Source organism: Ornithorhynchus anatinus, chromosome 10, assembly GCF_004115215.2.
Source record: "Ornithorhynchus anatinus isolate Pmale09 chromosome 10, mOrnAna1.pri.v4, whole genome shotgun sequence".
In the NCBI taxonomy this organism is placed as follows: Eukaryota; Metazoa; Chordata; class Mammalia; order Monotremata; family Ornithorhynchidae; genus Ornithorhynchus; species Ornithorhynchus anatinus.
In genome coordinates, this window is record NC_041737.1 from 56,931,574 (window position 1) to 56,954,605 (window position 23,032).

The 23,032-nt window shown below is 60.7% G+C and overlaps 1 protein-coding gene across 3 annotated transcripts; it reads left to right on the forward strand.

Moving 5' to 3' along the window:
- The first annotated feature begins 116 nt into the window (after positions 1-116).
- On the forward strand, positions 117-16,549 carry EIF4B (eukaryotic translation initiation factor 4B). Of its 3 annotated transcripts, none has more exons than XM_029073849.1 (15): positions 117-219; positions 5,114-5,254; positions 10,601-10,809; positions 10,911-11,027; positions 11,296-11,350; positions 11,996-12,127; positions 12,883-13,002; positions 13,138-13,314; positions 13,397-13,625; positions 14,298-14,389; positions 14,491-14,746; positions 14,837-14,898; positions 15,313-15,424; positions 15,840-15,903; positions 16,077-16,549. In XM_029073849.1, the coding sequence occupies exons 1-15, from the start codon at positions 207-209 to the stop codon at positions 16,149-16,151; spliced, it is 1,854 nt and encodes a 617-aa protein (XP_028929682.1). In that variant the 5' UTR covers positions 117-206; the 3' UTR covers positions 16,152-16,549. The 3 variants fall into 3 exon arrangements, with proteins under 3 accessions (XP_028929682.1, XP_028929684.1, XP_028929683.1); XM_029073850.1 differs by having other exon boundaries at positions 118-219; positions 14,524-14,746; XM_029073851.1 differs by lacking the exon at positions 13,138-13,314.
- The last annotated feature ends 6,483 nt before the right edge of the window (positions 16,550-23,032 follow it).

Here is a 23,032-nt window from a genome sequence, read left to right on the forward strand (position 1 = left end):
GTCTGTGGAGAAGCACAGCATGACGCCCTCCCGCCTCTTGGCCCCGCCCCTTCCGGTCTCGGCGAGGCCCCGCCCCCGACGTGCGACGTCATCACGCCCGGGAAGCCCCGCCCCTCCCCGCGCTGCGTCTCCTCTCCCCGTCGCGCCCGCTATAATCACGTGACCGCCCCATCCGGGTCCTTTGCGTTCTCTCTCCCTCTCCCAACATGGCGGCTTCAGGTGAGTGAGCGGCCGAGCGCGGCGACGGCCGGGTCCCCCGGACCCCCTCTCCGGCTCTCCCCCGCCATCCCCGGGAGGCGAGGGGCGGCCTCGGCTCCCCGGCGGGGCGACGCTGCCCCCGTCCCCGCGCCCCCGCGGGGAGTCCGGCTGACAGAGGGCGAGGGGACGGGACTGCGGCGCTTGGCCGGGGGCGCGCGGGCGACGCCGGGTTCCGTCGGCGCGAGGCGGCGGCGCGCGCCCGCGCGCGCGCGCGGGGGGGAGCGGTTGCCGCGCGCGGGGTGGGGGGGGAAGCGCGAGGCGCCGCGCGTGCGCGCTGAGGACCCGCGAGGCCGCTGACGCGGGGTGGTGCGTAGGCGCGCGTGCGCCTGGGGGGGGGCGGGGGGGGGAACGTGCGCCTGGGGGTGCGCGTGCGCGGTGGGGGGGGGGCGACCCAGCCAGCCCCCCCCCATCAATCACTCAGCGGTATTTACTGAGCGCCTATGCTGTGCTGGACACTGTCCTGAGCGCTTGCCGGGACACCCAGTGCAACAACCAGGCGCCTTTGCTGACCCAGAAGGAGCTTGAGATCATTCCTCCCCTCCACCACCCCCCCCCCCATTCATCGGGGCGCATTTATCCAGCGCTTACTCTGCGCGAAGCGCTGGACTGAGCGCTTGTGGGGGGAAGAAAAAAAAAAAACTGCCCCGGGTGAGACTCGAACTCACCACCCCCGGCCCCGAGCGCCCTCGAGACGGGGAGGTCGTTGAAACAGCGTCCTCCCCCTCCCAGCGCTTAGGGCAGTGCTCCGCGCAGGGCGAGCGCGCGAGAAAAGGGGAGGGGGCGCGCGCGCTGCTGCCCGGCGCCACCGCGCATGCGCGGAAGGGGCGCGCGCACGGGCGCGCGCCCTGGGAGAGGAGCGTCCACGTGCGGGGCTGACACGCGGGCGCCGCAGGGGGAGGGGCGGGAGCTGCATCCTTCCCCTCCCCCCCCCCATCCGTCCATCCAATCGATTCCATCGCATTTATTGAGCGCTTACTATGTGCTGCGCACTGTGCTAAGCGCTTGGAAAGTGCAATGCAGCTACAAAGACAATCCCTGCCTCCACCGGGCGCACAGGCACTGCCCATTCGACCCAAGCCTTCGGTCGGGGGCGTTTATAATAATAATGGTGCGTGTTAAGCGCTTACTATGTGCTGAGCACTCCTGAGAGCGCAGGGGTAGATAGAGAGTGATCAGGTTGTCCCACGGGGGGCTCGCATCTTTTTCATCCCCGTTTTTACAGATGAGGGAACTGAGGCACAGAGAAGTGAAGTGACTGGCCCCAGGTGCCCCAGCAGACAAGTGGCGGAGCCGGGATTAGAACCCACGACCTCTGACTCCCAAGCCCGGGGTCTGGCCGTTAAGCCACGCTGCCTCTCAACGTGGTGAGCGCTTACTTTGTGCAGAGCGCTGGACTAAGCGCTCGGGAGAGGACGATACAGCAGAGATAGACACTTTCTTAGCTCGTAATGAGTTTAGTAGTCTAATCTCCCGGTCTTCCCAAGCGCCCCAGGATCCCCAGCCAGACCCCGAGCAGGCCGGACCAGGCCGCAGCTGGGAGCCGCCGTCCCGGATCATGCAAGGGGCGTGCAGCTCGGATCGGCCCTCTCTGCGGGTGCCGTTGGGCCAGGCCAGAGGCCTAAGCGTGCTCTGAAAAGGGGGTCTGGGTCTTCCAAACAGAGCAGGGAGGCCAGGTAGGAAACAGGGCAACGTGCCCTTGCTGGCTCCTTGCTCCCCCCAAGAGGAGCCCCAATGATAAAGGCGATGGAGAGGGAGTTTTCCAATATGATCCAGTGCTGCCCCACCCCAAGCTCTGCCATCTGAGCAACTCCCAGCCCGGGTCTTCTCTCACGGGAGCCAACTTCACGGTAGGGCCCGGGGACCCCCACCCCAATGATACCCTGGAGACAGGGTGGGTGTCGGGCAAACGCCGGCGTCCCATCTCCTGGCATTTTCTTGGACTTCCAACTTCTCCCTGCAGCTTCCCAGATAGGCTTCAGTCCTTAGTGGTGGTGCAGAGCGTAGCAGTCCTGGTTGGAACCGGGACCTGCTTCTCCCAAGGATGAGGCCCGGTGGATTCCCGCAGGAAGGGCAAGTTGCTGTTGGAGCTAGCGTCCCCCTCCCTGAGCTCTGGCCCTGTGATCCATCTGCCCCGAGAGAGCTACAGCTGATCCCCTGATTTGCATTGGGTTCCTCCTCCTCCCATTCCTCCCCCCTCACGACAGACCAGATACACCAGGACCACTTCCACCTCGAAACCTGCACAGCTGAGCCTTCGGGGCTGTCTCGGGTGACTTCCCTTGAGCAGCCAGGTCTCCTTCCCTGCTCCCCACCAGTTTCTCGCCATCCAACTTTATGCAGAGATAATGTTAAGTCATAATAATCATCGTGACACTTGTTAAGCACTTACTATGTGCCAAGCACTGTTCTAAGTGCTGGAGTAGATCCAAATTAATCAGATGGGACATAGTCCCTGTCCCACGTGGGGTTTACGCTCTTAATCCCCATTTTACAGATGAGCGAATTGAGGTCCAGAGACGTGAAGCGACTTTACGCAGCAGGCATGTGGCGGAGCCAGGATTAGAACCCAGATCCTTCTGAGGTCCGGGCCCGTGCTTAGCCACATTGCTTCCCCGAAAGGGGGGCGGTGGCCTCCCCGACCCCAGGGAGGGGGTCTCAGTGAGCGTGAGAGCCCCAGGGGACCTCTGCCTTGCTGGAGCTCCCAGCAGGAAAGGATTGGCGTGGGGGGATCCCGAGCGGGGTCCGAGATCACTTTCCTGGCCAGTTTCTCCTACAGGTCGCTACCCAGGGCCGCCCTTTGGAATGGATCGATCTGATTCCCGGGGTGGCCGGTGTCCAGGGGGCTACACCTCCCCCCCACCCCCCTCCGTTCGTGCTTCTAACCCTCAGAGGCCGGAGGACTCCCCAGAGGCAGCCGCAAGCCCGGCCCTGTCCGAGAGCTGGCCGTTTTGCATGTCGGGTGTCCTGCGGGACCCAGTGGGGGACCAGTGGTCCCAGGGCCACGAGTCAGGGTCCGCCCCCCTCAAGACAACCAACATGGTGGAGCTGTACCCTTCCCCTGGCTTCCATTGTACATTCCAAGCGCTTAGTACAGTGCTCTGCGCATAGTAAGCGATCAATAAATACTATTGAATGAGTGGAGTAGCTGATTGGGGGAAGGGGAGGAGTCCTCCCCAATCCCACCGGACACAGTCCTCCCTCCAGATTTAATCTCGTCCCATCGGACTTCGACCCGTACCACCGGGAGCAGAGTGCCCTTCCGACCCGGCCAGAGGTCAGGGAGGGAGGTCTGTGCGAACGGGAGACGGATGCCAGGCAGCAAGCGGCCAACCGTCCGCGGGCAGGACGCAGCTTGGCAACTCAGGGGCCTGGTCCCTCGGGCGGCCGATTTGGCACGCTGGCTGCCCGGGGTCCTGGGTCAGGTCACGGTGTCGTCGGGACCGGGGAATCGCGGGATAGGAGAAGTAGCAAAATTCAGCGCTTGATGGGTGAGGAGGACTGGGCTGAGTGCTGGGAAAGAGGGGCTCACGATCTGTGATTATAGTTAGGGGAGAAGCCTGGAGACAGACATGTTGGGAGCAAAGAAACGAAAGCGCAAAACGGCATCAGGGGCAGGGAGAGATTTGCAGAATAAGTCAGTGGGAAGCAGAGGCTGGAGGGGCAGAATTTCAGGCTCCTCGTGATTCAGAGTCCACGGGATACCCCCAGCCACGGCCGCGGCTTCCACAGCGGCTAGCCCTCCCTGAGGTTAGGAGATCTCCCGCTGCAAGTGCTGGTCTCTCCTGTCGGGGTGGTGCAAAGTAGGAGGGGAAGGACACGGTGCCGGTCCCCAGGGAGGCGGAGTGGTGACCCCGGGCTACCGGAAGGGTAGGTAGAGGAGAGTCACCCCCATCCCACGGGCGGATGGCCTTCCCTTTAACCCGCTGCGGTTCCAGGCTGGTTGTGCCATTAACGGCCCGGTGATTCGGGGCTGATCGAGGAGTGACTAATGTTCTGTTAACGGGCATTTCTGAGCCCGCTTCCTCCCTGCCCGCAGCCTCTCCCAACTCTCCTGGCGGCCCACGAGATGGGCCCAAGGGTGCTGTGTTTTGGCCTCCTCTAGTAGGTGTGGGAGGGGCACGGCTTCCCCACTTTCCTTTGCCCGAGGGCTAGGTTTCCTCCTCCCAGAGACCGTGGTCGTGGAGCGGGATGGGTGGGGCCACCCAGAGAGGCGAAGCGCCTTGTCCGAGGTCCCGCAGAGGGTCGGACCTAGAACCCGGGCCCGGCGGCCTCAGCTGGCTCCGTGGTGGCGGCGGGAGGGGGGGCAGAGCATCTCCCTGTCTCCTCCACCTCGTTGCTCCTCCTCGGTGTCCGGTGGAGGAAGGAGCCACCGTTGCCGTATTGCCATTGTTGCCGTATTGTCCGTTCCAAGCGCTTAGTACGGTGCTCTGCACATAGTAAGCGCTCAATAAATCCTATTGAATGAATGAGCTGGGGATCGCATGCATTGTAGGGGCCTGTGGTCTGCGTTATGGGGGCTGGGCGTGAGGGCTACAGGAACCCCTTGGCCAGAAGGGGCTTCCACCCCAGCCGGGCTCGCCCACCCGCCGGTCTGCTGCACTTCCTCCTCCCCTGCCCGGTCTCCTGCCTCCAGAAATAATAATGTATTTTTTAAGCGCTTACTACGTGCCAAGTGCAGTCCTAAGGTCCGGGGTGGTTAATGGGAACCGGGGACTGGGCTGCGGCGGGCGGCCTTGATTTCCCTCCCTGTGGTGGGGGCCCCCGGGATCCTCCCAGCGGGTCAGCGGTCCCGGTGTTGTCCGGGCTCCGGGAGGAAGAGGCCTGCTGAGCGTCTCTTTGTGTCCCGTTTTGCCAGCTAAGAAGAAGAACAAGAAGGGGAAGACCCTCACCTTGACGGACTTCCTCGCCGAAGATGGGGGCAGCGGTGGTGGCGGGACCACCTTCGTCCCCAAGCCCGTCAGCTGGGCCGATGAGACGGATGACCTGGAAGGAGATGGTAATGGCTCCCCCACCCCCCCCCACCCCTCACCCTTGGCTGCCTTGGGCTGCTCCAGACGTACTGTCACAAACACTGTGGATTGGCACCCTCGGGGAGGATTGGCAGGGAAACCGACACTCCTCGGGGTCCCGGGAAGCCGGAGGGCCCCCTCGGCCGGGGTGGAGAGTTTCAGAGGCTGGAAGGGGGTCAACAGAAGCTCACCCGGAAAACCACTTGTCGTTGGGGTTTTTTTTTATGGTATTTAAACGCTTGCTATGTGCCAGCCACCGCACAAGCACTGGGGTAGATACCAGCTAATCAGAATGGACACAGTCCTTGTCCCACAGGGGGCTCACGGTCTTAATCCCCATTTTGCAGATGAGGGAACTGAGGCACAGAGGTGTGAAGTGACTTGCCCAAGATCACACAGCATGACCTTCTGACTCGCGGGCCTGTGCTCTGTCCACTACGCCATGCTGTTCCTCTGCCTCTTCCCATTTAACCTGCACGCTTCGCTCCTCCAGCTCCAACTTTCTCACCACCACCATCCTGCCTACCGCAGTCCCAACCACTTTCCCTTGCCCTCCCCCTTCCTATCTGACAGGCCACCACTCCCCCCACCTTTCATTCGGTCACATTTATTGAGCGCTTACCGCCTGCGGAACGCTGTGCTAAGCGCTTGGGGGAGTACAGACAACAATAAGGAGACACATACCCTTCCCACAGCAAGTTTACGGTCTAAAGTGGGACATCGACAAGAGGCCTTCTCCGACTAAGCCCACGGTTTCCCTTCTCCCGCTCCCTCCCCCTCACAGTGGTATTTCTTAGGCACCTACTGTGTGCTGGGCACCGCGCTAGGAGCTGGGTTAGATACAAACTAACCGGGCTGGACTCAGTCCCTGCCCCCCACATGGGGCTCGTAGTCTTAATCCCCATTTTCCAGATGAGTGAACCGAGGCCCAGAGAAGTGAGGTGACCTGCCCAAGGTCACCCAGCAAACAAGCGGCAGAACCTTCCGACTCCCAGGCCTGTGCTCTGTCCGCTAGGCCACACTGCTCGGATTCGGTATTTCCCCCAGCACTGATGTACGTGTCTACAAGTGATATTAACATCTGTCTCCCCTTCTAGATTGTAAGCTCCTCGCGGGCAGGGGACGTGTCTACAAACTCTGTTATTGGACCCTCCCAAGTCCAGTGCTCCGCACACAGTAAGCGCTCAATAAATGCCACTGATCGGTTGGTTGATTGATTGCCGCGGGGTCGGAACCGCCCCACCCCCGTCCGACCATCCGTCCACCCGAGGTTCACCAGCCCTGAGCTTGGCTCCCCGAACCACCCGTGTGGCCCGAAGCCGGGAGGCGTCCGGTCAGTAGTAGAGTCCAAACACCTGCTGAGCACTGCACCGGGCTCTTGGGACAGGACAGTCGAGTTAGTAGGCGTGATCCCTGCCCTCGGGGAGCTTCCCCTCCGGAGGGGGAAGACCGTCGACGAAATAGCTTCCGGACAGGAGGGCGCAGTAGGGAGAGGTGGACAGAGTGCCGGGAGTCGGCTGATCGTATTGAGGGCTTACTGTGTGCAGAGCACTGTATTAAGCGCTTGGGAGAGGACAGAATAACAATAAACAGATGCATTCCCTGCCCACAAGGAGCGTACAGTCTAGTGGGGAGACAGATATTAATATAATAATGTGGGCCTGACGCGGGGGTGAATAAAGGGTGGGGGGTGTCTACCCGATGGGTTGGGTAATGTGGGAGGGGCTCTAGGAGCAGTTTGGGTTCGGGGGGTGGCCATCAGCACACAGTTGCCCACCCGGGTCCTCGCTGGATCCCCTCAATCCCGCAAAACCCTGTTCCCTTCTGCCATTGTGAGGTTTTGGTTTTTTTATGGTATTTGTTAAGCACTCACTGTGGGCCAGACACTGTTCTAAACGCCAGGGTAGGCAAGAAGGTTGGTCCATGTCTCACCTGGGGCTCACAGTCTTAATTCCCATTGGACAGGTGGGGGAACTGAGGCCCAGGGAAGTGAAGTGACTTGCCCGAGTGAAGCAGACAGGTGGTGGAGTTGGGGGTTAGTACCCAGGTCTTTCTGACGCCCAGGCTCTATCCACGAGGACATGCTGCTTCTGGGCGCGGTTTTCCAGGGTTGTGGCAGGAGAGGGAGGCAGATGGTGGGGAGAGCAGCGGGGCGACCGCGAAGCCGGGTGGAAAAGGAATTCTGAAAATTGATCAAAGGGCACAGTCCCAGCAGAGAAGAGTCAGGAGAGGGAGGCTGAGAAAGCCCAAGCCTCATCCAGAAGGCCTACACCCCATCTTTTCTGGTATTTGTTAAGTACTATTTGCCAAGCACTCTTCCGAGCACTGGGGTAGATACAAGGTAATCAGGTTGTCCCACACGGGGCTCACAGTCTGAATCCCCATTCAGTGACAAATGAGGTCACTGAAGCCCAGACAAGTTAACCGACTTGCCCAAAGACACACAGCTGACAAGTGGCGGAGCGGGGATTAGAACCCACAACCTCTGATTCCCAAGCCCGTGCTCTTTGCGATAAGCCACGCTGCTTAAGCACTTCCTCTGTGACAGGGACTGTACTAAGCACCGGAGTAAATGTGATAGATTGGACACCATCCACTTCCCACATGGGGCTCACAGCCTTAATCCTCATTTTACAGATGAGGGAACTGAGGCCCGGAGAATAATAATTGTGGTATTAAGTGCTTACTGTATGCAGGCACTGTGCCACTTGGGGGTATATGCAAGGTAATTGAGTTGGACGCAGTCCCCGTCCCACATATGACTTAACAGTCGTAATCCCAGTTTTGCAGATGAGGTGAAATCGGTCGGTAAATCGATCATATTTATTGAGTGCTTACTGTGTGCAGAGTACTGCACTAAGTGCTTTGGAGAGTACAGTAATTATCGATGACGATGATGGCTTTTTGGTAAGCACTTACTATGTGCCAAGCACTGTTCTAAGCCTAGGGGTAGTTACAAGGTAATGGGGTTGTCCTGGGAGGACCTCATGGTCTTGATCCCCATTTTACAGTTGAAGGAACTGAGGCACAGAGAAGTTGTGATTTGCCCAGAGTCACAGCTGACAGATGGCGGAGCGGGGATTTGAACCCCTGACCTGTGACCCTCAAGCCCGTGCTCTTTCCACTAAGCTGCTGCCCCCAAAGAGCTTACAGGGGAAAATGGACGTTAATAGAAATAAGTTACAGATACGTTCATAAATGCCATGGGGCCGGGAGAGGGGTGGGTGAGTACAGAAGCAGTGTGGCTCAGTGGAAACAGCCCCGGCTTGGGAGTCAGATGTCATGGGTTCGATTCCCGGCTCTGCCACTTGTCAGCTGTGTGACTGTGGGCAAGTCATTTCACTTCTGTGCCTCAGTGACCTCATCTCTAAAATAGGCATTAAGACTGTGAGCCTCCTGTGGGACAACCTGATTACCCTGTATACCCCAGCGCTTAGAACAGTGCTCTGCACATAGTAAGCGCTTAACAAATCCCAACGTTATTATGAGTAAAGGGAGCGAGTCAGGGCGACGCAGAAGGGAGTGGGAGAAGAGGAAAGGAGAGCTCAGTCAGGGAAGGCCTCTTGGAGGAGATGGGCTTTGGGGGAGGGCGGAGGAGGAGAGGGACTTGCCCAGAGTCGCCCAGGCGGGTCCTGGATGAGAAGTCAGGCCTCCTGACTTGCAGGCCCACGCTGTCCACTGGGCCACCCTGCTTCACGCTGGCCTCTCTGGGGTCTACCGAGTTGTCGGCCAGTAGGGAGGGCCTCGCAGTAGTCCCGGTGGGCAGCAGTGCGTTCCGGGGGGGAGTTTGGAGGTGCCCCAGGGCAGCTCCGGGCAATTGGAGAGGGCCAGGTCCGCGACCTCTGGCCCCCCCGGTGGGCTAGTTGACTTGACTTGAGGTGGCCATTCTCGCAGCACCCTCTGGTGGCCAATGGGATGTCACTGCATGGCCACCCCATTCATTCAGTCGTATTTATTGAGCGCTCACTAGGTGCAGAGCACTGTACTAAGCGCCCGGAATGGACAATTCGGCAGCAGATACACTCCCTGCCCAATGACAGGGTTCCAGAGAGAAGGGTTACTGTGGGCAAAGCACTGCGCTGAACACTAAGTAACGACCAGCCCCAGCTAGCAGAGCCCTGAAATGTCTGTCCCCATCCTACCCTGCGCAAGCATTCATTCATTCAGTCGCATTTATTGAGCGCTTACCGAGTGCAGGGCACTGTACTAAGCGCTTGGAATGTACAGATAGAGGCGATTTGTACATTCCAAGCACTTCGTACAGTGCTCTGCATATAGTAAGCGCTCAATAAATACTACTGAATGAATGATCCCTTCCCAGCAACGGGCTCACACTGGGAAAAGGACTGTTAGCCAGAGAAGCCCCCATCCCCTGCAGAAAGGAGAGTCAGGAATCAGAAGTAGCAAGGCCTAGTAGATGGAGCCCGGGCCTGAGAGGAGGACCTGGGTTCTAATCCCAGCTCTGCCAATTGTCTGCTGTGTGACCTAGGGCAAGCCACTTCACTGGGCCTCAGTTCCCTCATCTGTAAAACGGGGATTAAGCTTGTGAGGTAGGGGCCGTGCCCAACCTGATTTGCGTGTATCCACGCCAGAACGTAGTAGAGTGCCTGGCATGTAGTAAATACATAAATACCATAGTTATTATCCACCCCAGCACTTAGTACAGTGCCGAGTACATAGTAAGTACTTAACAAATACCTAAAAGGAAAAAATCTCCCCCATTTTACAGATGAGGGCACTGAGGCCCAGGTTAATGATGCTGAAGCATTTGTTAAGCAGTTATTGTGGGCCGAGTACTGGGGAAGTTACAAGTAGGAGGGAGAGGAGGTACTGAACTCCCATTTTGCAGAGGAAGCAGCTGAGGCACAAAGAAGTGAAGTGATTTGCCCAAGCTCACACAGCAGGCAAGTGGAAGAACGGGATTAGAACCCAGCTCCTCCAACTCCCAGACTCGGGCTCTTTCCACTAGGCCACGTCACTTCTCACATGGCAGAGCTGGGAGTAGAACCCAGGTCTCCCGGCACCCAGCACCGGGCCATCTACTCACCCCTTCCTCAGCCAACCGGATTTGCTTGTATCCACCCCGGCGTTTAGTTTTCAGAGCACTTACTGAGCGCATACTGTGTGCAGAGCATTGTACAAAGTGTTTGGAGTGCCCGGCATGTAATAAGTGCTTAACAAATACCATAATTATTACTACTGCAATAGTATAGCGCCTGGCACGTGGTGGTACTTATTATTATTTATCGTTATCGTCCCTCCTCCCTGGTGGGACAAGCCCCATCCAAGAGGGGAACCTCTAACACGGCGCCTTATCCCGCCACCCCCCGCAGTTTCCACCACCTGGCACAGCAACGAGGACGACATGTACCGGGTGGCCCCGATCGACCGGTCCATCCTGCCCACGGCCCCGCGGGCCGCCCGCGAGCCCAACATCGACCGGAGCCGCCTGCCCCGCTCGCCGCCCTACACCGCCTTCCTGGGCAACCTGCCGTACGACGTGACCGAGGAGTCCATCAAGGATTTCTTCCGGGGCCTGAACGTGAGTGCCCCGGGGGCCCCGGGCCCTCCCTCCCTTCCTCCTCTTCCTCCCCCTCGGCCGGGGCGGTGACGGGTGACCCCTCCGTGTCCCTGTCCCCACAGATCAGTGCGGTGCGCCTGCCACGGGAGCCCAGCAACCCGGAGCGGTTGAAAGGCTTTGGTTACGCCGAGTTTGAGGACCTGGACTCGCTGCTCAGCGCCCTGAACCTCAACGAAGAGGTGCGTGCGGGTGGGGGAGAGGGGCTCGTCTCGGGGGGCACTGGGCCTGGGGGGTCAGGGAGGGGCGGTGCGCGAGCCTCTGGGGGCCCGCTTTTCAGTCCACTCCCCTCAGCTCGTCCTGCCGTTGAGAGGGCGGCAGGACTGGCCGGGGTCATGGTCACCCCGCTCTGTCTCAGGGCCGGGGTCTTTGTAAAGGGGCGGGTCAGGGGTGGGGGGTCTCGGAGACTCGCGGACAGAGCGGCTCGTTGACACTGGGCGATGCTCTCAGTCCCTAGGGAACAGGCGGATACGTGTGGATGTGGCCGACCAAGCTCAGGACAAAGGTAAGGCGACTCCATTCATTTGGGCTTATTTATTGAGCGCTTAGTCTGGGCAGAGCACCGTACTAAGCGCGTGGGAGAACAATGTAACGGACACATTCCTTGCCCGTAACAAGCTTACAGTCTAGAAGGGGAGACAGACGTTAATATAAATAAATAAGTTATAGCTACGGGCATAAACGCTTGGGGCCGGGAAGGGGGATGAATAAAGGGAAGCAGCGTGGCTTAGTGGAAAGAGCCCGGGCTTGGGAGTCGGAAGTTGTGGGTTCTAATCCCGGCTCCGCCACTTGTCAGCTGGGTGACTTGGGGCAAGTCACTTAACTTCTCTGGGCCTCAGTTCCCTCATCTGGAAAATGGGGAGCAAGACGGTGAGCCCCACGTGGGACAGCCTGATTGCCTTGTATGTATCTCGGTGCTTAGAAGAGCACTTGGCACATAGTAAGCGTTTAACAGATACCGTCGTTATTAAAGGGAGCAAGTCAGGGCGACGCCAAAGGGAGGAGGAGGAGGAGGATTGGGGGGGGGTGCTAGTCAGGGAAGGCTTCTTGGAGGAGATGAGCCTTGAATAAGGCTTTGAAGGGAGGGAGAGGCATTGGGTGGCCTTGGGTGGGGCCACCCGGATCCCAGCCCGGGTCTCCTTCTCCCCAGACAGGGACGACCGCTCTTTCGGCAGAGACCGCAACCGGGACTCGGACAAAACCGACACGGACTGGAGGGCGCGGCCGGCCACCGACAGCTTCGACGACTACCCCCCGCGCCGGGATGATAGCTTCGGGGACAGTGAGTGCACCACGGAATGGCGGGCCTGGATTTGGCCGGGGGGGGGGTGCGCCTGGCGGGCTCCGGCCCGAGCAGCGTGGCTTAGTGGAGAGAGTACGTCCCTGAGAGTCAAAAGGATCTGGGTTCCAATCCCAGCTCGCCACGTGTCTGCTGTGCGACCATGGGCAAGTCACTTCACTTCTCTTGAAGTGCTCAGTTCGCTTGAGCTCAGTTCGCTCATCTGTCAAATGGGGATTAAGACTGGGAGCCTCACGTGGGACAGGGAGTGGGTCCAAGCCGATTAACTTGTATCTAAATCAGTGCTTAGAACAGTACCTGGCACGTAGTAAGCACTTAAGTAGTATTATTACTATTATTAATATTAAATCAGGGGGAGCCTTGACTTCCTCTCTCCACCTTCAGACTGGCCCGGATTAGCTTGGGCAACCCAGAGCAGGATAGGGCAAGCCGACCAGCTCTGCAAACTGGACAGCGGGGATTTCTCCCAGGGTTCAGCAGAAAGAGAACCTGCGTCCCGCGTGTGTCCGTGGGGCCCCCCAAGTTTGCATAGCACGTGGGGGGTCCTTTTGGGGTGGGCACATCGAGGGTTGGGCTGGGGCAGGGGGTATTACGCGGGTCACGGCCCCACCCGGGATGGTCGGTGAGGCCTCGGGGAGGCTCGGGCGAATGGGGGGGGGGGGCGTCCGGAGCCTGTCGTCAAGGGGCCGGGGAGCAACGGCGCCCTGAGCCCCGCCCTCCGTCCGGCTCCCCGGCAGAATATCGCGATCGAGACCGCTACGACTCGGACCGGTACCGAGACGGGCCACGCCGCGACATGGACCGCTACGGGGGCCGGGACCGCTACGACGACCGGGGCAGTCGCGACTACGACCGAGGTACGGCCGCCCCGCGGGGCCCCGCCCCGCCGACCTCACCGGACACGTGAGGGGACCCGGGGTCACCCGCCCGGCGCCGGTTCTGACCCCCCGCCCCCCAGCAGACACACCTCTCCCTCCTGCCCACCGCCACAGGATTCGATTCCCGGATCGGCAGCGGCCGCAGGGCGTTCGGCAGCGGGTACCGGCGGGACGACGACTACCGGGGTGGCGGCGACCGCTACGAGGACCGCTACGATCGGCGGGACGACCGTTCCTGGGGCCCCCGCGACGACTACTCCTCCCGCGACGACTTCCGGCGCGACGACCGAGGTGGGGGCGGAGACCGGGGCGGGGGCGGGGACCGCCGGCGGGCGGGGAGGGGGCCCTGACGGCGGTGGGTCCCTCTCCCCAGGCCCCATGCAGCGGCCCAAGCTGAACCTGAAGCCCCGGAGCGCCCCCAAGGACGAGGACCCCTCGGCCAGCACCTCGCAGTCCAGCCGCGCGGCCTCCATCTTCGGGGGCGCCAAGCCGGTGGACACGGCCGCCCGCGAGCGCGAGGTGGAGGAGCGGCTGCAGAAGGAGCAGGAGAAGCTGCAGCGCCAGCTGGACGAGCCCAAGCTCGAGAGGCGGCCCCGGGAGAGGTCAGCGGCAGCCCGGGGCTGGGGGGGAGGGGGGCCCCCACGGCCAGACCGGTCGCCGGGTTGGGGCCCGTCTGAGAGCCCTCGGTCTGCCCCGGGGGCACGGAATGGTCCCGTCCCTCCCTGGAAGAGGGTCCGCAATCCCGCAAGCATGATGAGGGGGACAGAGCATGGCCCTGGGAGTCAGAGGACCTGGGTTCTAATCCCACCTCCACCACTTGGCTGCTCTGTGATCTTGGGCGACTCGCTTTGCTTCTCTAGGCCTCAGTTCCCTTATCTGGAAAACAGGGATTGAGATTGGAAGCCCCACGTGGGACAGAGACTAACCCGATTTGCTTGTGTCCACCCCAGCACTTAGTACAGTGGCTGGCACCTAGTAAGCACTTAACAGATACCACAGTTATTGTTATTAGGAAGGACTTGAGAGAGAAGCCACTGCCCGTGGGGGGCTTAGGCAGGCCGGTGGCTTTTGGGGACCTTTTCTAGGTCTCGAGTCCTTGTACCTTACCCCACCCCACCCCACCCCTACACGCCCGCACGCAAACACACACGTGTTCTGGGGGCGTTGGAGTGGGCATCCCCAGACAGGCCAGCCCGCTGGGAGAGGAAGGATGACGATCGTGGAGGTGTGCACTGGGTGACCTAGGTGGTAGCCTGGCTCTCTCCCGCCCACAGACATCCTAGCTGGCGGAGTGAAGAGAACCAGGAACGGTCACGGACAGGAAGCGAATCCTCGCAGACCGGCAGCACGGCCCCGTCGGGCAGGAGTGAGTGCGGGGCCCGGGGAGGCCGGAGAGGGCCGTCCGGCCGTCGGGGATGGGGCGGGGAACGGCGGGGAGCAGGGAGTCCAGACGTCTTCTCTCTCCAGTCCCTCACGGCCCCGCTCCTCCGCCCCCCACAGCCACGCGGCGGAGGGAAAGCGAGAAATCCCTGGACAACGAGGCTTTCAACAAGGATGACGACTCCCCGTCTCCCACCTCCAAGACCCCCAGAGCGGAACAGCCGCCGCTCAAGGTGGTGCCGGCCCCCCCGCCCAAGGAGAACGCCTGGGCCAAGCGCTCCTCCAACCCGCCGCCCGCCGCCCGCTCCCAGAGCTCGGACTCGGAGCCGCCGTCGCCGGCCGGGTGAGTCCGGGGACCGGGGGCGGGGAGGGGCCCGGCCTCGGGCGCCACCACCGCCGCCTCGTCTGACCGGCCCGTCTCCGTCTCTCACAGCGGTAGTAAAGCTGCCCCGTCCCCGCCGGCCGAGGATGCCCCCTCCGCGGCCCCCAGGAAAGGTAGGTGGGAGGTTGGGCGGGGTGGCCGGTGCCCGCAGCCTGCCCGCCCCCGGGATCCCCGCTGAGGGAGAGGAGGACTTTGTCCGGATGGGGTGGGCTGGGGCTGGGTCTTCCCGGAGGAAGTGGGTGTTGCCCTCAGCCTTGCCCTTAGGGTGGGGAGGGTGTGGACCAACTCACTTGAAACAAGGGGTCACGGATCGGAGCCCGCCACCCATATAGGCAGGGGAAACCGAGGGCGGCCTGTGGGCAGGAAGTGGCCGTGCCCACGGGGCAGCCAAGGGCGCCCATGCCCATTCGGGTCTCCTGGGCTTCTTGATCCCGGCAGGCGGGTTGGGGGTCCGGGGAGGGTGAACCTAAAGTTGCCTGCCCCCATTGGCGGCGGCCCCCCGACCACTTCCTGGCCTTCCCTCCCAGCGGACGAGAACAAGGTGGACGGGGCCAACGAGAAGAACGCCCCTAAGGGCCAGAGCGGGGGCCGCGGCCCCGGAGAAGGCACCAACAAAGACCATTGGAAAGATCCCGATAGGTAGGTGCCCATCCGGGCCGGGCGGCCCAGCGAACCCTCTCCCTCCATCAGGGTCCCCAAGCCAAGGCGGACGCCGCCAGGGAAGCCCTGGTCTCGGCGCGGGCGTCGACGGGGCCCGCCCGTCGTCTCCAGCAACACGAAAGCGTGGCGTAGTGGATGGAGCTGGGGCCTGGGAGTCAGAAGGACCTGGCTTCTAATCCCCACTCCGCCACTTGTCGGCTGGGTGATCTTGGACAGGTCTCTTCACTTTTCTGGGCCTCGGTTACCTCATCCGTAAAGTGAGGATGGGGCGCGTGAGCCCCTTGCGCGACGCGGACCGTGTCCAACCTGATTAATTTATATCCACCCCGGCCCTTAGAGCTGTGCTTGGCACATAGTAAGTGCTTAACAGGTATCGTAATTGGTATCGTTACAGGAAAGATGGCAAGGACTCAAGGCCCGCATCTGAGCCCAAGAAAGCTGAGGGAAGCCCTGCCTCTGTGAGTATCCCGGGCTGCGGGAGGGGGGCCCGGGCAATCCCTGGCCCGATTCCCTGTCCCGGTCTCCCCCTTGGCTTCCCCCTGGAGTTGGGCAACGCGGAGGGGGAGGGGCCATCCCGACCGGGAAAGCCGAGGCCCGGCCGCAGCCGCCCACCCATCCCCGTCTCTTGCAGAAATTCAGCTCGGCTAGCAAGTACGCCGCCCTGTCCGTGGACGGCGAGGACGAAGGGGAGGAGGCGGCCGAGTAAATGGGCGGCCGGGTAAACGGACGGACGGACGGCGACCCCCCCACCGTCTCCCGGTCCGCCCTCCCCAGGACACCGGCGGCTCCCACCTACCCAGACAAGGCAAATAAAACTCAGCGTCTCCTGGCAGCCTTTCTCCACTTTCTTTCTCAAGGAAACCTTTGAAATTCTGTTGCATGCCGCTGCGGCCCTTAAGGTACCGAACTCACCGGACAGGGTCCGCCGGCCCGGCCGGCCGGCCAGCGAGAGGGGGAGGCCGGCTCCTCAGCGGGCCCGCCGGGGCTCGGGGCGGGCTCGGGGACGCCGCAGGAGCCGGACCGCGGCCGGTAGCGGCCCCGCCGCTCCCGGCCCACGTGAATCGTGAACGGTAAATCTGAATAAAGCCACCACCCTGAGGGCGAGGCTGACGGCGTCGGGTTCTTTCAGGGGGCGGCGACGTCACGTGGGTCGGCGGGTTTTCCTACCCCACCGGTGCCCGCCGCCCGGGTTCACCCTCCCCGACGCGACACGGTCCCTGCCCCTCCCTTCCCCCGTTGCTTGCGCCGGTGGATTTCGGCCTCCTCACCGGCCGGCCACGGGCGTCCGGGTCCGGCTCCGGCCGGCCCCCTCCCTGCCCGGAGGCCACCCGTGTGGCTCTCGAGGACACTGGTTCGGGGCGGCCGCTTCGGAGGGGACCGGAAGGCCCTAGCAGGGAGCGAGGGGGGGGGGTCCGTCCCCTCCCTCACAAGTGTACACGCATCCGTGCACACGACCTGATCCGGCCACCGGGTGAAGGTCAAAGGGGACCAGGGAGCTGTCCGGCCGTGGGGCCAAGGGAGCGCCGCAGCTCGGGGCCGCTCCCCGACGCCCCGCTTCCCTCCGCCTCTCATCCCGATCCGGCCGGGCCCTTCCCCAAAGCTGGTAAAACTTGTATCCGACACCATCCTTGGCAATGTCTTAGAGCACTGGGAGCTGGTTTATGGTGAGATTTCCCCCTAAATAAAATTTTTGTCTTTTAAGTGCCTGCTCCCTCTGGGTTTCCTGGTTCCGCCTTCCCCCCGCCCCCCTCCCCTCCCCCAGTTGGAGAAGGGCAAGGACACAGGCGGCTTTTGTGCCACCTGTAATGTCCGAAAACCCAGCGCAGGAAACCGAGTCTCCAACCCCGGGCCCCTCCTCCCCGTTCCCGTTCCGGGCAACCTTGGCGGATTTAGCAAAAGGAGGTGGGTGGAGGCGGCGAGCCCTGGGAAGAGAATAATAATTGTGGTATTTAAGCGCCGGGGGCGATGTGATAATCAGGTGTGACACAGCCCATTCCACATGGAGTTTACGCTCGAAGAAGGAAGAACAGGTATTTTAATCTCCATTTTACAAATGAGCACGGGGCTCAGAGAAGCGGCGTGGCCTTGGGCAAATCACCTAGCAGGCAAGGGGCAGGGCTGGAATTAAAATTCAGACCTTGGGTATCCCAGGCGGAGGAGGCCGACGCCTGTTCTCCGCTCCCGCAGAGAGGCGGAGAGCCAGTCCAATCGGGATTGGGCTGCAGCGGGAGGGACTGAGGGAGGACTTAACCGGCCGATTGTGGACCGCCGACCGAACCGGGAGGTGGAGCGTGTCCCCCTAACCCCTCAGAGAGGGGGTGGGCATCTTCCTGATTGATGGGTAGGAGGCAGGGGACTGGATTAGATGACCTTCAGGGCTGCGGGAGCCTTGGGTGGAAGGGAACGGGGAGGACAGCGAGAAGCACAAGCCTTATCCCCATTCCACTGCGGGGGAAAGTGAGGCCCAGGAAGATCATGACCCGACCAAAATCACCCGACAGGCTCCCGTTGGAGGCTACGTGGCGGAGTGGATAGAGCTTGGGACTGGGAGTCAGAAGGAACTGGGTTCTAATTCTGCTCCACCAAGGCTGGGTGGTCTTGGGCAAGTCTCTTCTCTGGGCCTCAGTTCCCTCATCTGTAAAATGGGAATGGAGACTGAGCCCCAGGTGGGATGGCGACTCTATCCAACCTGATTTGTTCCCACCTTTGGGGTTAGTACAGTGTCTGGCACATAGCCCTTAACAAATACCAAAATAATAATAAAAACAGTAAAAAAAAAAAAAAGTCCTGGAAGCGTGGGTCTCCCCGCAGCCTTATTTCTCCTTCCCTCACCCTCCTGTGGTAGAGAAGGGAAGGTCGGAGGCTCCTTGGAAGTGGGAACCGGGATCTGCAGAGAACTCAGATTAGGAGGGTGGGGGTCGGGACGGGGGAGGAAGCCATGGTAGTTGTCTTCAAAGAGGGATGCAAATTAAATACGGGTGGCTCCCGTTTTTCCTGGGACCCCCACGTTTTGGCAAGGTGGAGCTAGAGAAGCAGCGTCGTCTAATGGTTAGCGCGCGGACCTGGGATTCAGAAGGACCTGGGTTCTAGTGCAGACTCTGCCCCTTGTCTGCTGCGTGACCTTGGACAACTCACTTTACTTCTCTGGGCCTCGGTTCCCTCATCTGTAAAAGGAGGATTAAGACTGAGTCCAACCTGATTAACTTGGACCTACTAGAGAAGCAGCGTGGCGCAGTGGAAAGAGCACGGGCTTTGGAGTCAGGGCACATGAGTTCGAATCCCGGCTCTGCCACTTGTCAGCTGTGTGACTGTGGGCAAGTCACTTAACTTCTCTGTGCCTCAGTTCCCTCATCTGTAAAATGGGGATTTAGACTGTGAGCCCCATGTGGGACAACCTGATTCCCCTGTGTTTACCCCAGCGCTTAGAACAGTGCTCTGCACATAGTAAGCGCTTAACAAATACCAACATTTATTTTTTATTTATTTTTGAGTGCTTAGAACAGTGTCTGGCACACAATAAATGCTTAACAAATGCCATTAAGAAGAAGAAAGCGATGGGTGGGAGGGTGTCTAATAATGTCGGTATTTGTTAAGCATTTACTATGTGCAGAACACTGTTCTAAGCGCTGGGGGAGATAGAGGATAATCAAGTTGTCCCACGTGAGGCTCACAGTTAATCCCCATTTTACAGATGAGGGAACTGAGGCCCAGAGAAGTTAAGTGACTTGCCCACAGTCACACAGCTGACAAGTGGCAGAGCTGGGATTCGAACCCATGACCGCTGACTCCCAAACCCGGGCTCTTTCCACTGAGCCCCGCTGCTTCTCTAGGAGAAGGGTCAAGTGACTTTAAGAGGGCACTTCTAGGACTCGTCTGACCCACGCCGGACCCCCCATCTGGCCCTGGCCGCCAGTCCTGGCCCCCATCTGGAAGGGGACATGAGGGTTGTGAGTTTTTTTCCTTTTTTTTTAGTGCTTAGTACAGTGTTCTCTGTGCCTTAGTGACCTCATCTGTTCAAGAGGAGTAAAGACTGAGGCCCCACGTGGGACCACCTGATTACCTTGAATCGACCCGAGTGCTTGGCACACAGTAAAAGCTGAACAAATACTATATTATTATTATTATTATTAATAAATCCGATTTTAGGGGAACATATGAGTTTCTGGGCGGGCCGGTTGTTCCCAGGAAGCGAGTTTGACAAATAAACTCACGTTTCCCAGCAACGCCGAGGTCCCAGGGGTCCCCGCCCCCGCCTCCCAGACCCCGCAATCGCAGCAGGCCAAGGGGGATGGGGGAGACCCTTCCTCCCGGGAGGAGCGGGAGGACTTACAACACGGTTCTCTGTCACCCCCCCGAAGCAGCTCCTCGGGGTCTCCCGCGGTTGACTCTCCCTTCTCTACCCCCCGCCCCCCAAAAAGCCAGGAGTGAAGAGGGGCTGGAGGCCATGAAGGACCGGGCCACCCCAGGACCCAGATGGCGAGGCCTCTGCGGAACCAAGGTGAGACATGGGGTGGGGGACGACGACCCCCCCCCCGCCACCTCAGATTTCTCCCCAAAAATCTCAGGGGGAGGGACCCCCCCCCCCCAAGCAAGGGATCCCCGCTGCCTCAGTTTCCCCCTCCGGTCTCTAGCCGGTTTTGCTCGGGAGGAGCGGATGGCAGACCGATCTCGAAGGCTTCATTCATTTATTCATCCATTCGGTCCTACTTATTGAGCTCTTACTGTGCAGGGCTAGAGGTTTGAAGCAGGGGGTGGGCAAATCGGGGGCTTTTGGGGAGGGATAAAGCACCCCAAAATCCTTGCCCTCCTCCCCCCACCCACACCGCTCCCTCCTTCCCTGCCCTACCCTCTTTCCCCTGTGCCCCGAGTAAATGCCCCTTCAACTTAAGCAGCGTGGCTTAGCTGAAAGAGCCCGGGCTTGGGAGTCAGAGGTCGTGGATTCCAATCCTGCCTCCCCCACGTCGGCTGGGTAACCTTGTGCAGTAAAAATAATGTTGGTGTTTGTTAAGCGATTACTATGTGCAGAGCACTGTTCTAAGCGCTGGGGTTGATACAGGGTCATCAGGTTGTCCCACATGAGGCTCACAGTCTTCATCCCCATTTGACAGAGGAGGCAACTGAGGCCCGGAGAAGTTAAGTGACTTGCCCACAGTAACACAGCTGCCAAGTGGCAGAGCTGGGAAGTCACTTAACTTCTCTGGGCCTCAGTTGCCTCCTCTGTCAAATGGGGATGAAGACCGTGAGCCCCACGTGGGACAACCTGGTGACCTTGTCTCGACCCCAGTGCTTGGCACATAGTAAGCGCTTAACAAATACCATTATTAATATTACTGCCCCTGCCCTCCTCCCTCGTCCCCCCGACCCTTGCTGCTCGGCACCCCCTCCAGCCCCCCCTCGCCCTGCAACCCCCTCTCTCCTTCCTTCCCTCCCGGGCCCCAGCTCTCTCCTCCGGCTTTCCCAGGCCCAGCTGTTTCCTCCCCTTCCTCCTCCCGCCCCCTCGCCCCCCGCACATCTGGAGAGGCTCAGCGGAGACCACCAGACCACCAGCCCGGACCCCCCAGAAGCCCCGGGGGAGGGGCAGTGGGAGGGGGTGAGGGGCGGGGTTGGACCCCGAGGCCCCCCCCGCTTAAGCTAGGAAAAGTCTGGGAGGCCCTGTTGGCTAGTCCCCGGTCTCCGGGCGGGGTTAAATAATAATAATAATAATAATGGTATTTGTTCAAGCGCTTACTATGTGCCAGGCACTGTTCTAAGCGCTGGGGGAGGTACGAGCTAATCGGGTTGGACACAGCCCCTGTCCCCCACAGGGCTCACAATCTTAATCCCCATTTAACAGATGAGGGAACCGAGGCCCAGAGGAGCGAAGTGCCTTGCCCAAGGTCACCCAGCAGACAAGAGGCAGAGCCGGGATTAGAACCCCTAACCTTCTAACTCCCAGGTCCGGGCTCTAGCCACTAGGCCATGCGGCTTCTCCACCTCCGGGGGGGAGGGGTCCATGCAGCACAGCGCTCTGCACACAGTGAGCCCTCAATAAATACGATTGAATGAATGGAGTGAATGAAGAATTCCCGGCTTCCAGGCCGAGGAGGGGGCGGGTTGGAGCCGGTGACGTTGTCGGGGGGGTTGGGGGGGGGATGGGGGGCTCTGACTCACGCCGGGGAAGAGGGGGGGAGGGGGGGATGACGTCGGGGGGGTTAGCGGAGAGTCCCGGCCGGGTCGCTCCCACGCCCCGGAGACGGGAAGGTCGGATGGTGGGGTGGGGCGGGGGGGGACGGGCCTGTCCTCCCGGGATCCGGAATGTTTTTTTTGGGGGGGGGGGGGGCAGGGGGCGGAGGGGAGGGAGGAGGAGCGACCAGCTCTAGGCCGTTGGACGATGTGCAGAATTGATGCAAATTAGCCAGGTGGTTCTTCTATTATTATTAATCGTATTTATCGAGCGCTTACGGTGAGCAGAGCACTGTCCTGAGCGCCTGGGAGAGCACAATCTAACACCCTGCAACTTCCCCGCCCACAACGAGCTCACAGTCTCCCTGCAGGCCCCCGATCTTCCAGGTCACCCGTCTTCCGGGAGTGGATAATAATAATAATACCGATGGTATTTGTTAAGCGCTTACGATGTGCCGAGCACTGTTCTCCGCGCAGGGGCGGATAGAAGGTCGTCAGGTTGTCCCCCGTGGGGCTCACGGTTTTCATCCCCATTTTCCAGTTGAGGTCACTGAGGCCCAGGGAAGTGAAGCGACTGGCCCCAAGTCACACGGCGGACAGGTGGCGGAGCGGGGATTAGAACCCACGACCTTTGACTTCCAAGTCCGGGGTGTTGCCGCTAACCCCGCTGCTCCTCTGTGGATGGACTTGGGGGGTGGGGGGCCTGATGACCCCTGCCCCCGAAGGTCTCTCTGGTCTCTCTGCCCGTCTCTCTGCCTGTCTCTCTCCCTGGCTCCGACTCTGTCTCTCTCCGTGGTGCTGCAGGACGCCCCCCGCCCCCGACTCCCCCCGGGGAGGGGGACACCCGACCTGTTTGGAAACAAGAAATGGGGTGGGGGGCGGTGTCTGGGGCCGGGGGGGGGGGGGTCTTGTGGGGGCGGAGGAGGGGATTGACCCACTGGGGGTGGGGAGTCTGAGCAGATGCCTGGGGAGTAGGGGGCGAGGGTCCCTCATCCCTATCCCCAGGCTAGCCAGGGAAGGGTAGATGTTTGTGTGTGTTTGTGTGTTTGTTTGAGGGTGTGTATGGGGGGGGGAGGGTGGTATGCACGCACTTCACAGTGGATGCATCACTTGTGTGTGTCTCTATCACTTACGCGTGTCCGTAGCACTCGTGCGTGTCTCCGTGCGCCCTTGAGGGTGGGTGTTCCGTGGGTCAGGGGGCCTGGGCCTGGGCATGCGTGTGTGTGTTTGGCCAGAGCGTTCCTGGCTTGTGTTTGCCAGGGTATCCGGGTGTGTCAGAGTGTGTGTGTGAACGTGCGTGTGAGTCCGCGTACGTGTGCTCGCACGCCCTTGACAGTAGGCCTCTGTATGGGTGGATCCCTCGTGTGTCTGTGTGCGCCCTTGAGGGTGTGAGTGCGTTTTCTGTGTCAGCCGGCCTGACTCTGG